At 36.0% G+C, this 15,720-nt stretch overlaps 1 protein-coding gene across 1 annotated transcript in view; it reads left to right on the forward strand.

Moving 5' to 3' along the window:
- PCLO (piccolo presynaptic cytomatrix protein) overlaps window positions 1-15,720 on the forward strand; it is a gene marked incomplete at both ends in the record, with an annotated part of 319,291 nt that overhangs the window by 128,945 nt on the left and 174,626 nt on the right. The window contains one exon of the mRNA XM_084205371.1: window positions 11,023-12,243. Within this exon, the coding sequence (XP_084061497.1) occupies window positions 11,023-12,243 (1,221 nt within the window). The remainder of the gene's footprint in view (window positions 1-11,022; window positions 12,244-15,720) is intronic.

Here is a 15,720-nt window from a genome sequence, read left to right on the forward strand (position 1 = left end):
ACTTCAAATGAATGTTGCTCTTATTTGTTTATTATTTATGTTAAGGGCTATTTTTTGCCATTTTGAGTTTTTTAATAAGGGATGAAAATATAGAATTCAGTCCAAGGTTTGAAGAATTAAAATTTTTGTTTGTTTTTATAACAGATGTTAATATTTTGGGTTTAGAAGTAAAGAAAGAAAACTGTGTGATTCTGAAATGACAGAGTAAAAACAGCAGTTAACATTAGAACTCAAAAACTCTTTATATTAAAAGTATTTTAAATATTTCTAAAACTCTTCAACAACTTTCAATTTATCTAAAAGTTTTATTAGGGACACTTGAGCATCAAGTACCTCTTTAAAACATGGTTCAAGACAGGCCATGCTTTCAAGATAAAAATTAAGCTTCTGTACAGTTTCTGCTGTCATTGTAAGAATGATACAAATATTAACCACAAGAATAAGGTTTGTCAAACGTGGCATAAGGTACAAAATTATTAAGTATTAATACATTAGGTATAGTAGTAATAATAATAATAATAACAATAAGAAGAAGAATACAAAAAATTCAAATAGCAAATGTGTTATTTCACGGCAGAGCCATATTTACTATTTTTTTAGCATTGTTGTTGTAGAGTGCTATGTAGCTTAAACCACAAGCTATTTTCATGACAAAATAACTGTGATACTTTTTTTGCCAAAAGGGGCTGTGAGAATCACTCCCATTTACAGTTCAGCTACATGGTGTGGGAAGGTGCTGAGCTTGTATCACATGCATCTTGGTCTTGCATGACTTCCTTTAGAGATTATATTTTTAATGTTTTAATATGGTTCTTTAAAAAGTAAATATAATTAAAATTCATATCTTCTCTAGCTTTTGTTTTCGTGTTTTTATGCCATCTAAGAGCCAACATGTAAAAAATTGGAACAATAATCTTTGAAGATAGAGAAGTTCCCCCCATAAATTTGGTTATCTTTCTAAGAAATGCTGAAACGTTGAGAATAGAAAACTCTTTGTGAAACCAGAAGGATTTTGGTATTAAGGTATCAAATCTGTTGAGAATAATGGCCCCTTCTGCATATAAAACTCCATGTATAAAAGTTTGTTTGGCTTCCTGTGTTCTGCATTCCTCTGCATGTGTGTGAATGTCTGTCTGTGTGCCATTCATGCATATATGAGTGAACGCTGATGGATTTGCCCTTTCCCTGAGATATTTCTGAAGATGTATGGAGGGATCCTCCTCTCATCAAGGAGAAATTCTGAATCAGCTAAACTACAGAAGTAATTGTGTAATTAGTATTAGACCTGAGGTGACTAGTTGATTAGAGAAGATTCTTTTTCCTTCTGAAGACAGCAAAAAGAAGTGAAAGTGCAACTAAGGAATGCTAGGAGGCAATTTTGGAAGCACTTCATTTTTCACTGTCTGTGGAGGGGTTTTTTTCCCCACTTTGTAGTACTGTGTGTATTTTGAGACATGAGGAAAAATTATTTTTAGAAGGATAAAACAAATAATTTTCAAGCATAATGTGTCTATTACTTGCATTGCAAGCCCATTGGGAAATGGAGTACTCCTACTAGAGTTGAATATTTTGAGGCCTTTCCCTTACTTCCAAGGAGCTATGGCAGATTTATTGACACTAATGAGACAGAAAAATAAAGCTCCAAATTTCACAGGTTTTTGTTCTGTAGGGTGGGGTGGGGTTTTTTTTGTTTTCTTGGGGTTTTTTTGTTGTTTGTTTTTTTTTCCCTAGCAGGTAAGAACTGTATTTTTTTATATTTTTAATATTTATATTGAGAGTTAGCAGTACTTCTGTTTTGGGCAGATTTACATGGCTTTAGATTATTTGTTATTTTCTTTGCATAATTTTATGGTGTCTCTTGAAAGTAAACTCTAGCTTATTATGTGGGATTGCTGGAGTAGATAGGATTTATTTGCACATTAAACACCAAGAAAACATCTGCTTTAAGTCATACTCTAGCATCACAGTATGTTATACTTTTAAACAGATTGCACTCCTGTATCTGTACAAAATACTGAGAAGGATTTTAATGAATATTGGTTTGAAATTTACCAAGAGAAATATTTTATTTTTTATTCTTCTTGCACCTATATTCCAAACTATGGGAGAACACAGCATGCTCACATTTTTGAGTTACAATTTTTTGACAGGATTTTCTTGCTGACTAAATGGCATGTTCCTTTTTAAGACAATCTTTCCAATATTTTCTATTATGCGGTGGCACAAAGGAAAAATTGTAGGCAGGAAAGTGCAAGGTCAAAACAATGAGCTGTACATACAGAAAAGATTATTGTCACTTAAAACTTGTCACCACAGCCTCCCTGAGAGCTGATCAGCAGCAACCTCAAAAGAGGATGAAGCCAAGAGACTAAAAAGTTTGTTTTTTCCCTTTTGCACCTGCACCTCATCTCTCCCCTTGCCCTTCCCCAGACTTTGCACTGCGTTGCCTCAGGGCTTGGGAATTTGCCTCTTATCAGTAGCAATGGTCACACCTGCTGATAAAGTGTTATTCTGCTCCTGTGTTGCCAAACCAGGCAGTGGCAATTTCTGTGCTGTGCTGCTCTGCCATCTCTGCACTCTGCCTGAGGCAGGGAGGTCAGTGTGGTTTTCACCTCCTCATTTTAGGTGTTCAGGAGAAATGTGCATTGGGAAGAGCTGCAGAAGCTGCTGGAAGCCCTCTGTGCTTCTCAGCATCAAACAAAGCCATGGTCATTCTGCGCAGGTGTCATCTATTTCCTTTGTTTATTTCTTTTATCTCTTTACTGCCATGGCAGCTGCCAGCAAATCAGAAAATGGTTACATGCAAACGTCTTCCTCTATCTGTAGTTAATATTTAATATAATTTTCCAAAGCCAGGTAAGGGACCTTACTTCCCTTTCTGCTGGACCTGTGTTCTCTTCATTGAGAACTGTTTCCTTGACAGTGAATTATCCCACATTTTGTTTTGTTTGCTTGTTTCTTTGCCTGCCCCCCTAATTTTTCAGGCACCTAAAGGATTCAGATATCTTTCACATGACCCTGAAAGCAAACATTATATGCAAACCATTGCTAATAAACTGAAATTATAAAGCCATGTAAAATTAAAATAACTGATGAAACAGATATGTACAATGTGATTTTGATAAAAATGATTCAAACATAAGAGACAGACTGAAAAGTGGAAGAGTCAGTAGGACTGTCTTCAGGTATTTAGAGATTTTGAATATCAGACCATTTATTTAAGAATCAGATTACAGATTTAGGTCTTTTCTTCAGGCTACTATTTTAAGAAAGGTTTATCTTTGGACTTTAGTGTAGGCTCTGAGCAAATCTAACATTCAGTCTTTGAAGTGAGGTCTGTGTGGAGCACAGTTTGCTGCAGGCTCTCTCCCTAATCAGGAATTGGTTCAATAGTCAGACCACCAACACTGTTCATATCAGAGAGAAGGTCCCATAGCCTGCTGAGTGCATCTGGGTAGCCAGGGTCATAACTTTAGTTCCTCAGTTAAGTATTTACAGTTTGGGTTAGATGAGACTGGATGGGGCTAGGGCTTAAAAAAAATAAAATTAAAAATCAGCTTTATTTCTTTAAGTATTTACATCTCAGTTGCTAGCATTTCACTTGAAGCATACAGATTCTTCTTCGTTAAAAAAATAATGCATTAATAGGTAAAATGGAGACAAAAGACACACATTTCAATCTGTCTTAGAAGAGAATTTGGGTTTTCCAAAGCATATTTTTGGGGTGAACTGCACATATTATTTTTAGGATAGTCTGATTTGCAAGAGCAAACAAAATACAAAACGGCTTTTAAGAGCAATGATGTATATCAGCTGTCTCTGCATTTCTATTGGGGATGACCAAAATAAAAAGTTCTTACAAAGAATGATTAAGGTGTTTATAGATATGATCCATTAAGGTTGAGGTAGAAAGATTGCTTTTGTAGTTTATAACTAAATACATATTGGGAGATGTAATAAAAATGACAGTTCTCCTTTTTGCTATGGAACCTAGTTCCATAGCTAAGATCTGGTTTTTGAACAGAAACAATTTCTCTATACTGTCTGCAAAAGGTCAGCATTGAACACAGAATTGAATAGATCACAGAATCTTCAGAGCATGGTGTTGTTTGTTGTTTTAGTGCCATCTGTGACACTGGACATTTTGTCAGTTAAGAACAAATAATAGCAATGGTGGGATGGAAATACTCACGTATTCTGCTGACCAATTTGTGGGAAATAACGATTCAGCAGCTAGGAGGCACAGAAAAGAGTTATTCTTTGAGACTGTTGTGATAAAGGGTACAGAGGAGCACAGTGAGGCCTCTCAACATCTACATATAGCCAAGAAGGATTACAATAGCCTACCATTTTTAAAGCTCTGACTAAACTGGTTTATAAAATAACAATTTAATAAAACTTTACTTTTGCCATAAAATTATGACTTCAAACACTAACACAACCTTGGATTTCTTTGTCTATGGAATCGACAGAAATCTTTAGGAACTACAATTCTCTCAAAGCAAGTTAAGAATAGCACTAATAGAGGTCACATGCTGCTATTCATTAATGCACAACTGTGTGGTCATCTGTCACATATGCAAGCAAACAGAAATCATTTTAGTCATCTAATTGGGAATTTTCTTAGAAGAACCTGTGAAAGAGAATGTCACTGCAACAATTTTTATCTGACTCTGGTTGTCAGATATACACTGAAATATGTTTATGAATGTAACTATTATCTTCTTATCCTGACAGTAAATTCTCTATCTGCAGTGGCTTTTGTGAGTTAGATGAGAAACCAAAAATAATCCAGAAGCTCCTCTAAGGTGGACTTGTAGATTAGAAGACTGCTTTATAAAACAATTGTATAGTCATTGACATGTAAGGAGAGAAAGCTGATTTTCATGTGTACTTCATTGTAGAAGTCAATATTAAATTTATTTTACAAAATTATGTTTAAAAATGTTTTATTAAAAAAAGGTTGAGCTTTGAATGATGTCCATATGCTCTTTATTGTTTTTGCCTTCACTGGGGTTGTTTTTGCCATGCTAATAGAAGAAGTGGTCACCAGGAGTAGTAAAGTCCTTGACAGGAATTTCTCTTTGTAAGACTGAGGAGGAAGGATCATGCCTTTGTTTTGGGCAGCAGCAGCCCTACAGCTAAGCCTGGCAATACAAAGGAGGGCTTTTAGTCATCTTGTTATAATGATGCATGAAAAAATCACAGTGCAGTTAGATGCAGAGTAAAAATAAATAGAGTGATGCTAGCCCCCTCCTCAATAAAAAGTTATTTTTCCACAGTTTTGGTTCGTTTGCATCTGTGGTGGTGTATATACACACTAGGGATACATTTTTGTGCATTGAGAGCATAATTCTAAGTCTCTAAGGGATTTCAGCAAAATTACTAAGGGAAATTAAAGTATACACAGACACTATACACATAAAAATCCCATTATCTATTAAATTTAATTGCTAAAATAAAAATTCCCATACAACAGAGCAGTTGCTGAAAAAACACAAAACTTGAGCTTTTTCTAAAGGTGCTGAGATGTATCTTGAAGTAAGGGAAGGGTATACACTTTTCAGAATTGTCATCACTTGAAGATGTAGGTTATCTTTGTGTTGTCATACTCAATTTCATCTGTACATAATTGAGTGAAATATTCAGCAGTCACAACCCTATTAAATTAAGGAGCAGGTAATTCCTGGCACATGGGAGAAACACAAATTCCTGTGTACTTTTCTGGCAATCTACTACAGTATTTAAAATTTTATCACTTGGTGTGGAAGAAAAATAGATCATTGAAAAGAATTTATTTTATTTCATAGTTGTGACGGCTTACAACTAAACATATCAATTAGTAACAATAATGACAGGCTGAGATAAATTAGTCTTCCTCAATCATATACTGAAACTCTTTATTTGAGAAAAAAGATAAAAGACGGCATTTTGTTTTGCATTGTTCAGAAAACAATTTCATCTTGGTTGCAACTTTAGCAATAAAAGACCACATTCTTAAATGATAAAGGTAATCCCTTACTCCTCCTGTTGACAAAATTCTTTATTCTGCAGGGATTTTTGCAGGGCTATTTTTAATGTGAGGCTTTAAATTAATCTGAACCAATTTTTGGTGTTTTCTATGATCTCTCTTTAGTGGCTTAGAGACACCTTGATGCTTAAAGTCAGGTAAATTCTGTGAATCTATTTAATAATAATGATATAATGCATTCTTCTCATGATTACCATTACAGAAATGCAGTTTTTAAAACTAGTAGGATTTCATGAATCAATGAGTGATTTTGGTGGCAGTCACATCATATGTTGAAATTAACAGTGTTTCTCTGTATCACACACCTATTGTATCATACTCCAAACTTCAAATCACTACTGGCAAGGAAGGTGTTCTAATTTTAAAGCTAAATTTTTCCATGGACCATTAATATCCATTTGGTTTGCAGCCAATATACCTTTCCTCCCATATAAGTCATATTTGTGAGGTTCATTTCCCTAGGTTAAATTAGCCACATTTTTCTAACCTTTTCTCCAAAAATCCACCATCTGACTAAGCATTTGTTTGCACATCATTTCTCCACTTGGGGTGGAATCCAAAAATAAGTTTAAGTTCCTAAGTGACATTTTAGACAAAATTGATGTGTAAATTCAGGAGAATGAGCCTGGAAAACTGCCTGTGACCTCCACAGACACTATATCTGTGAAAACCTATCTGCATTTTTTCTAATTCTGGATGCTATAGAGGCTTCACTGTGGACCCTGTCTCTGCCAAACTGGCTTCATTTAGACACTTACTCCTGCCTGCATAACACTGTTTGGATAGAGAAAATGTGAGATTTTAGTATTTTATTTTTTGTATTTTTTTTCTTCTGCCAAACCTACAGTCTTTGTGGTCATGCTCTGAATATTTATGTTTCTCTATCAATCTGTGTGGCATAGGTGGTAACTTTTTTATATGTGGATCTAGCAATTTGAATATTTCTTCTAGAGGTAGGAGATACAAGTCCTCAGTTTGTGTGGGATTTGAATTTGTAGATCACACATCCCAAAGAACTGCTGAGGCCAGCATTCCCTTTCTACATGGGAATGCAGCCTTCCCTCTCTGCGTTTTGTTCAGGCAGTGCCTACCACAGGCAGAGCAACACAGCAAGGAGGATGCACAGGCTTGAGGAGCACAGAGCAATCTGGGGATGAATACACACAGCAGACAGATAGCAAGGAAGAGTTGTTAATATTAACATATTCACCACCTCAGTGAGGCCTCTGGATAGTGTCTGCTGGCCAGACAGTCACCAGTCAGGTCAGCAACTTCTCCACCTCTTTGGAACATAGCAGGCAGCCTTTGCACTTGCTGGGTTGTTACCATCCACTTCTCTGTATTTTCCTTTTGGCTTTGTACCCCTTCATGTCAGTACATTTCTTTCTGAATTGTTCTCCCTGTGACGCTATGTGGTTTTACTCTATTTTTTTTTGTTTTGTTTTTCTTTTAGTCTTATATCACCTGGTTTTCTCTAGAATACTATCTCAGCAGTCTTTTTCTCAATAAAATTGAGATGAGGACTCTCAGCTGTGCTGTGCCAGCCTAGGCCTTGAATCAGACCCCTGAAACTCTGAGCTGAGCCTTTCAAGGGTTCCTTCACTCCTTGAGTTTGCAGAAAGGGCCGTTCTGCAGCAAGCAGGGCAGAGCTCTTGCTGGATGACTGAAAATCAGACATTCACAAGGAATGTTAGACGTGTGCCCTTTTCATAATGACATTTGTTTATTCCAAAGCTGTGTGAGGAGAACATTGTGACAGAGCTATTTTGTTCTGCCCAGCAGTGTTGGGTTGTAAGGGTTGCTGAAACCAGGGAGAGAGCTGTGGATTCAGGGTATTAAAGCACTTGTACACTTGTAGTGCCAATCATAATGTCTATGGCCAATTCAGGGACCAAAGGGTGTGAAGAATTCTGTAAAGAACTAAGATTTATCTAGTGAAGACTGCTAAAAGAAGATGATGTCCATTTCCCAAGTCCTAATAAATTTGGGTTGACAGGCTAACTGAAGAGACAGCCTTAGGGAAAAGCTTGCATTAAGGGCATGAGGTTAACTGAGGAAAAGACAAGTCTAAAAGACTAAGGCATATGACTTCATGGTACAAAATTTAATTTTACAGAGAACCATTCTGACAGAAAATCAGGAGCTAGAGGCCTGGTGCTATAAGATGATTTTTGTACATTCTTTTGTGACCAAATATCCGCATGGTAATGAAAAACCATTATATGAAACACAGAGCTTTGGGTGTAGTTTGTGCAGTGCTTACACAGCAGCACTAAAAAACAAAGTGGCAAATAGATGCAGATATAGAAGTTAAGAGAGAGAATGTTAAGAGAAGTTAAGAGAACAATGGCAAGGCTCATTAAATCCCTGGATATCTGGACAATTCCAGGTTATTTCCCTACTATCACATCCATCATTATGGCAGAGAGGCACATCTGGGAGTTCCACCTTTTGATAAGATTTAGTGCATTTTGCCAATCTGCTAATCATCAAATTATTTTCTTCATGTTAGTTGTCATTATTTTCCTTTTTAAGAGTTCCACCATATGCTCAGCACAAAGCATAATCTTTGAGTTGTAGAAATTTATTCCACAAAAGACACTAAATAGAGACAGCAAGCAGTTGAAACAGTGACTGGGTAGCTAAGCTCTTAATACTGTTCCTAAAGTTGCTGAAGTTCTTATAGGCATCCAGAGAACTGAGCCTGTGAAGGATTTAAAGGAGGGAAAGGGAAGTGATGATGAATCTGAGAAGCAGCAAGTGTATGAGCAGTGAGTAGGCTGCAGCTGGGAGGTATGAGATGGAATCTGCAGCAGAGATAGGAGGAGAGCCAAGTGTGGATGTACCCCAAATGTAGATAGAAAAGAAACACAGAGACCCTAGAAGTAGATATAAAGAAATAAAAGTAAAATAGGCAAACAATAGGATTGCAAAAAGAACATGTGAATTTAAAGTATATATTAACATGTTCATAAAGAATATCTACATAGCAGTAATTTTTTAAACTATGGATTATTTCATGGCAGAAGCCACTTCATTATGTTTTTATGTAATTAAACATGGCTAAGGCTAGATTCTGAAAAGCTTAATGAGTTTAAGTAGTCTTATTCTCGTGCTCTGTGCTGACTGAAGCTATATTAGCACAAATAATAATGGCATTATTTCTGCTTACATTGGGAAATGAGCATTTTTCAGGCTGAATGGATAAAGCAAAATCTACCCCCTTTTTTTGGGTTTAAAATATTTTCAGCCCTCCAAGAAATTTAAAAAAATAACTATGATAATTATTTTGCCAACTTTTTAATATTGATTTTCACAAACTTTATGAGAAAACAATCAAAGCTACTATGAAATTTGATCTGGTTTTCAGTAGTCTTTTTATGCTAAATGTTATCTAGCATTTTTAGACTTCTAATAATAATATAATGATTTTCTGCAGGGCAGATTTGTTTCCTGGAGCATTGCTTCTATTTTCAGTTTATAAATGACAGTACACAACATATGTATGGCTTCCAATACTGTCTTCTAGGAAAAGAGAGGAAACTGTGCTAAGAATTCCAGATACCTTCATCTAAAAGAAATGTTTACAAGAAAAATTAGTTATATTTTGCACATTTATTAAAAAAAAAAAGTATTTCTTAATTAGTGCTTCCTCAACAAATGATGTGTAGTTGGAATACTTTAATTCCTAGGGAGGAGAAAAATAGATCCTGGAGGATTATGTTTACTGCTTTTTTCAGCAGAAAATAATTTAAGCCTAAATTATAATTAATAGTCTGATACAGAGCCACATTCAGTTTGGATTTGCAAAGGATACAGTAAGTGTTAGGGGAGACTACTGATTCAGCTGATAAACTACTTTTATGGGACAATATTATCAGATACTTTTATTAAGTGTTTTTGTGTCAATTACTAGGATGTTCACTAGTTTGGTCATTTTTATAAAAGTAGAATAATAAATACACAAGACAATTTTTTGATGACCTGAATGATAATGCATATATTCTTGCTTTGCTTGTGCCTCAACCCAAATTTTAAATAGCCTCTCTTTAGTTGCATAGTTCCAGAAAGCTAGCCCATTTGAGCTATTCTTGCTAAAGATTTTTGTCATATCATCTGTGTTTTTTGTAATTTATATATCACTTATAAAAATTGCTGATCGGCTATTTTTAAATGTAGATTTTATTGCACGTTATGCATCACATTCACCAGTGAAGCTCATATTGCACTAGTGAAATAAACCTTCATTAGCTATTCTAGTACCCAGAAGAGACTGTTTTTTCTTTCCTTTCAGTGTCTTTTTGTGCTTAAAATTTTCTTTTGCTATTTTAAAGGAACCATGAACTAAATCCCACTGGAAACAGTGTGATTACTCCTCTCATGTAGTAGCTAGGCAACTGGCAAGGAGATCTTTTGCACAGATAGAAGCACTTGTCCTTTTTCTGATTTTTTGAGAAGAAGAGTACAAGGAGCCAGCGTGCAGCAGGGATTTAGCAGTAAAGTGAGCAGAGAGGTGATCTTCCTGTTGAGTTACAGCCATAATGAATTTATACAGACACCTATACCAAACCTCAAGAGAGGATTTCCTGAGAGAAATACAGCCATGAATGACAGTTGGATCCCTTTTTCTCAGGCTAGCAAAATTATAGGGACCTATTGATAGATTATAGAGGCTTTAGAAAGAAATATTTGTTAGAAATATGTCAGCAAACTTTGCATATATAAGTCATCAATACTTGGGAAAAATGTTGTTGCTGTTAGTTTTCACTGTGCCTTTTTATATTTGTTCATCTTGGCTTTCTGGAACCTGATATGTTCCATTTCTGGAATGGTGCTATGGAGCTTCCTGCAAGAGCAGGAAAGAAAATAAATAACTTAGCAGTATGCATAGCATTCAGACTGAAAGAATTCAACTGTATCAGCTGAAAGCACTGTATGATTTTATTGTTACTTTTTCAAACAAGTAACTTCATGTGTTTGTTGTATCACAGGTACAGGAATGGCTGTGCTTGAACTGCCAGACCCAAAGGGCAATGTCAGGGCAGCTTGGAGATATGGGCAAGGTGCCACTTCTGAAAACAGGCCCTCCACCACCAGCATCCAAACCACCTGCTGCTCCTCAGAAACGGCCTGTGCCTGCTGTCTCCCATTCCCCTCAGAAGACTTCCACACCACCCACTCCAGCGGCAGCAAAGCCAAAAGAAGAACCGGGCGTTCAGAAGGAAGCTCCGAAACTTCAGCAGGGGAGATTGGAAAAAACATTGTCAGCTGATAAAATCCAGCAAGGAATTCAAAAGGAAGATGCAAAAGCTAAACAAGGAAAACTTGTCAAGGCACCCTCGGCTGATAAAATCCAGCTTGCTTCTCAAAAGGAAGACCCAAGGATTCAGCAAACAAAATTGACAAAGACAGCCTCCTATGACAGGGTTCTGCAGGAAGTTCAGAAGGAGGATGAAAAACTTCAAGAAGCAAAGCTGGCAAAAACATCCTCAGCTGATAAAATTTTGCAGAGAGTTCAGAAGGAAGACATAAAACTCCAAGAGGCAAAATTGGCAAAGATACCCTCAGCTGACAAAATTCTACAGGGAATTCAGAAAGAAGACCCAAAACTCCAACAGATGAAAATGGCAAAGGCGCTGTCAGCTGACAAAATCCAACCTGCAGCTCAGAGGGAAGATACAAAACTTCAGGAGGTAAAATTGCCAAAGGCAGCTTCAGTTGATAAAATCCAACATGGAATTCAGAAAGATATAAAACTTCAACATGAAAAAATGAAGAAAACTTCATCGGTGGATAAAATCCAAGAGGAAGGTCAAAAAGAAGAAACAAAACTTCAGCGAGGGAAACTTTCTAAGACACCTTCAGCAGATAAAATTTCTGCAACAACAACTGCAGACCAAAAGACACCCCTAAGCACATTGGAAGAAGATAAAGAAACTGTGCTCCCAGAAAAGAGCACGCCACATCCAGAAGACAAAAAGGAAGAAATTACGGCAGAAATTAAAGACCATGTTGCTGAAGAGAAAGCAGAAGTTGAAGCACCTTATAAGGGACTGCAGGCTAAGGAGCAAGAAGATGTTAAGAAAGAGGATTTGACAACTGGGATTTCACAAGAGGTTTTGAAAGCTGAAAAAGCTCAGGAAGCAGAAATTCCCGTTCAAGCAGCACCTTCGTCAGGAGCCGACCACGTGGAAGCAGTGAGAGAAAAAGTAGTAAGTGTTTTTCTGCCTCCCACTTCCCTCTCTCCACCTTAGAATCTGATCCTTACAGACCCTCTCCTTCCTGTTTTACTGTTATTCTCTTTACAAAATAATTTTAAATGATAAAATCAATGACTCCCATTGAGTGAAAGTTTCACTAGTTTGTCCTATGCTCGACATGAACATTTCAAGGTTACTTGTCTGATTTTAAGTCTCAAGCAGTTAAGCATTTGAAACTAAGGCAAAGCTCCTGTTCAGTAATTTTTCCAATATTTCAGATTTATTTACCTTGGTCTCTTGAATCTTCAGACCTCAAATATTAATTGTTGAAATTGGAGTCTTTTCACAGTTCTCAATCCCAAAAGGGAATAATCTTGAGAGAGTAACGTGTACAATGCTTTGCAATAAAAAAATATAATATAAATTTTAGGAATACTTTTTGATGCCTGAACATGGTACATGAAAGTATGAAATCTTTACATCTTTTTACTATTAAATTGGTTTATCTCATATAGACAAGTACATTCAGGTAGAGTACTTGTGGGCTCTCAAGTCAGAGGAATGGTTGAGTTTATGATAGCATGTACTAGAGGTCTGTATTCAAGTCACTTTATCAGCTGAAGAGAATAGCATGCACAATTTGTTGAGAAATTAAAAGTTAAGGGGTTTTGTATCAGCACTGCAAATTAAGTGCTGATTACTATGTTATGAAAGTAGTATGTTATGAGGGTATATTGTAAACTCAGGGTAACCCTGACGAAGGGAGGAAAAGATGCATCTGACTCCACTGATATCACAAGACTAATTGATTACTTTATTATACTGTATGATTCTATCCTATATTACAATACATCTAAACTGAAACTGCACAAGCACTCAACTCAACCAAATCTCGTGGCTGTCTGCTGACAGTCCCAACACACACATGTGGATGCACTTGGTCACCTTGGGTAAACAATCTCCAGAACACATTCCACATGAGCACAACAAGAGGAGCAGCAAATGAGATAAGAATTGCTTTTTCTTTCTCTGAGGCTCTGGTGATTCCCAGAAAATATCCTTGGGAAGTTGTGCCTTGCTTTTTTCTGTAAACAGAAATGCGGCCACAAGGGTAGGAGTAGGCTTAAGGAAAGTGTTTAACCTTTGCCAGAATTATGTTTTCAAATAATCCTAGTCAAAAAGGCCAAGGATTTGGTTGATTTTGTTTTATGTATTTCCTGGTATTAATTAAGATAACTGGACAGAAAAATATTCTAATTCAGAAATTTTGGAAAATACTATTTTTATGAACCAAGTCTCCTGTCTGAAATAAACTTTCTATGTTATGTTTACTGCTCTTGATCATATCAAGAGTCATGGTGTATGATTGTACTGAGGAAATCCCTGACTTGTGCTTAGAGTAACATAGCCAGAAATCCTACCTTTTGGACCAAACAAAAAGAAGATCTGGGAATATCCTATTTCAAATTGTTCAGCATTAAAAATAAAGAAGGTTTCTCACCTAGCTTGTGCTTAGTAAAATTGACTCTGATTTATTTTTAATTTTTCTTTATTGAAGTACTTCAGTGTTGTCTGTGCAGTGTTCATCAAACACTGCTAGACACAGCTCTTACCAAAAGAGCATGTGGTAAAGTGGAAGAGGTGATGCCAATTTAGGTATCACACGTTGTTTCCATTTCAATAGGTAAAAGAGAACATGTACACGCTGAAGAATATAATTTACGTGTATTTCAGAGTAGAGTCATGTGGAGGATTTCAGCTAGGTATATTTTTAATTAGGGATGCAAGGGAAAACCTTTCTGCACTTGACAAACTACTGTCATTTTATATTCAATTCTGTGGAAATGGTAGTTTCTAACTCTTCTAGCTTTCCAATAGTAGATAAGCAATTTTTGCTATCCTGTTTTTCACTTAAAAAAAAAAAAAAAAGCAGCAATAAGTCCCTGAAGCCATGAAAAGGCTAAAGTCCTGATTCAGTACAAACAGTAGAATAATCCATGGGAAATCATAGAATCATGTAGTGATTTGTATTGGAAAGGACCTTAAAGTTCATCTCATTCCAGCCCCTCTGCCATGGGCAGGGACACCTTCCACTAGACCTGCTGGCTCAAAGCCCCATCCAGCCTGGCCTTGTGCACTTCCCTGGATGGGACATCCACATCTTCTCTGGGGACCCTGTGCCAGTGATTCACTACCTTCACAATAAAGAATTCCTTCTTCAAATCTAATCTAAATTTGCCCTCAGTAGTGTGAAGCCATTTTGCCTTATCCTGTCCGTGCTCTTGTAAATATTTTCACTCTGTCTTTTTCGTAGGTTCCGTTAAGGTTCAGGACAAATCACAGATATCAATTAAATTTAGAGATCTAGTATCCTTTAAACAAAAGAAAAAAGTGACTTCAATATTGAAACATTTTAAAATACTTGAGTCTCAAAGTGTGATTTAAGGAATCATAAAGCCTTTTTTTTCTTGATGAAACCTAACCATTAGCTCAGCACTGCTACCTTCTCCACTAAAACATGCCCACAGGTACAATGTCCAGATGGTTTTTGAACCATAAGCTTTATATTTTCAAATAAGAATAGTAAAAGTGAGGAAGAGTACAAATAAATAATATTTACAAAGCTAAAACTTCTAATACAAAATAGTTGTATAATGAATTGACTCTGGCATCACAGAAATGCCACTGGATTAACTCAAATACAGTTGAAATTAGATAATTTTTGATGTTAGATAAAGAGGCTGCATTTGCTGTTTTTAAAATCTTATCCAGACTGCAGCTTTTACAAGTCTCCTTCTTCCTCATTTCTCAAGAAATTTCTCTCATCAATGTCTGTTTTATTGGTAAATTTGTCCAGTATTAAAAACACACAGTTGGCAAACTCAGAGGAAACACAATTGAAATATTCAGAGAAGCCTAGTACTGTGACATGTACCAAAGTATTCCCTGATTTACAAGGGGAAAAAAAGTACTTTTTATTTAAATGAATTCTTTTCAGTCTCAAAGAGTTGTGGAATATATATATATATATATATATATATGATCCATATATATAGTATCCTTATCAACGTTGTTTTGGCAATATTTTGTCATTCATCTAAAAATCTTATGTTTATGATACGTTTGCAAGTTTAACAATGTTGCTGTCCTTGTGGATGGGATGACAAATACCACAGAAAATAAGTTAGCTGTCCTTTAAAAACAGATGTAGCTAGTGACAATATCCTAAGTCTCAGACTACAGAAAATAGGGAATAAAAGCCCAGAGGCTTTTCTTGTAAGCATTGCTTATTGTAAATTACATGCATATTGATCTCAAAACATGATATGCAGGATAATTTCTGCATGTACCATGATGCAGGCAATGATACAAACAAAAATGTTAGAAAATATATTCATATTTTGGTGACCTTAAAAAGAAAGTTGCATTTTTCTCATCCCTTTTATTTCTACTGAGAAATGAAGTCTGTCCTTTATGTAGATCTATTTC

The sequence above is a fragment of the Fringilla coelebs genome (genome assembly GCF_963513975.1).
Source record: "Fringilla coelebs genome assembly, chromosome: 5".
In the NCBI taxonomy this organism is placed as follows: Eukaryota; Metazoa; Chordata; class Aves; order Passeriformes; family Fringillidae; genus Fringilla; species Fringilla coelebs.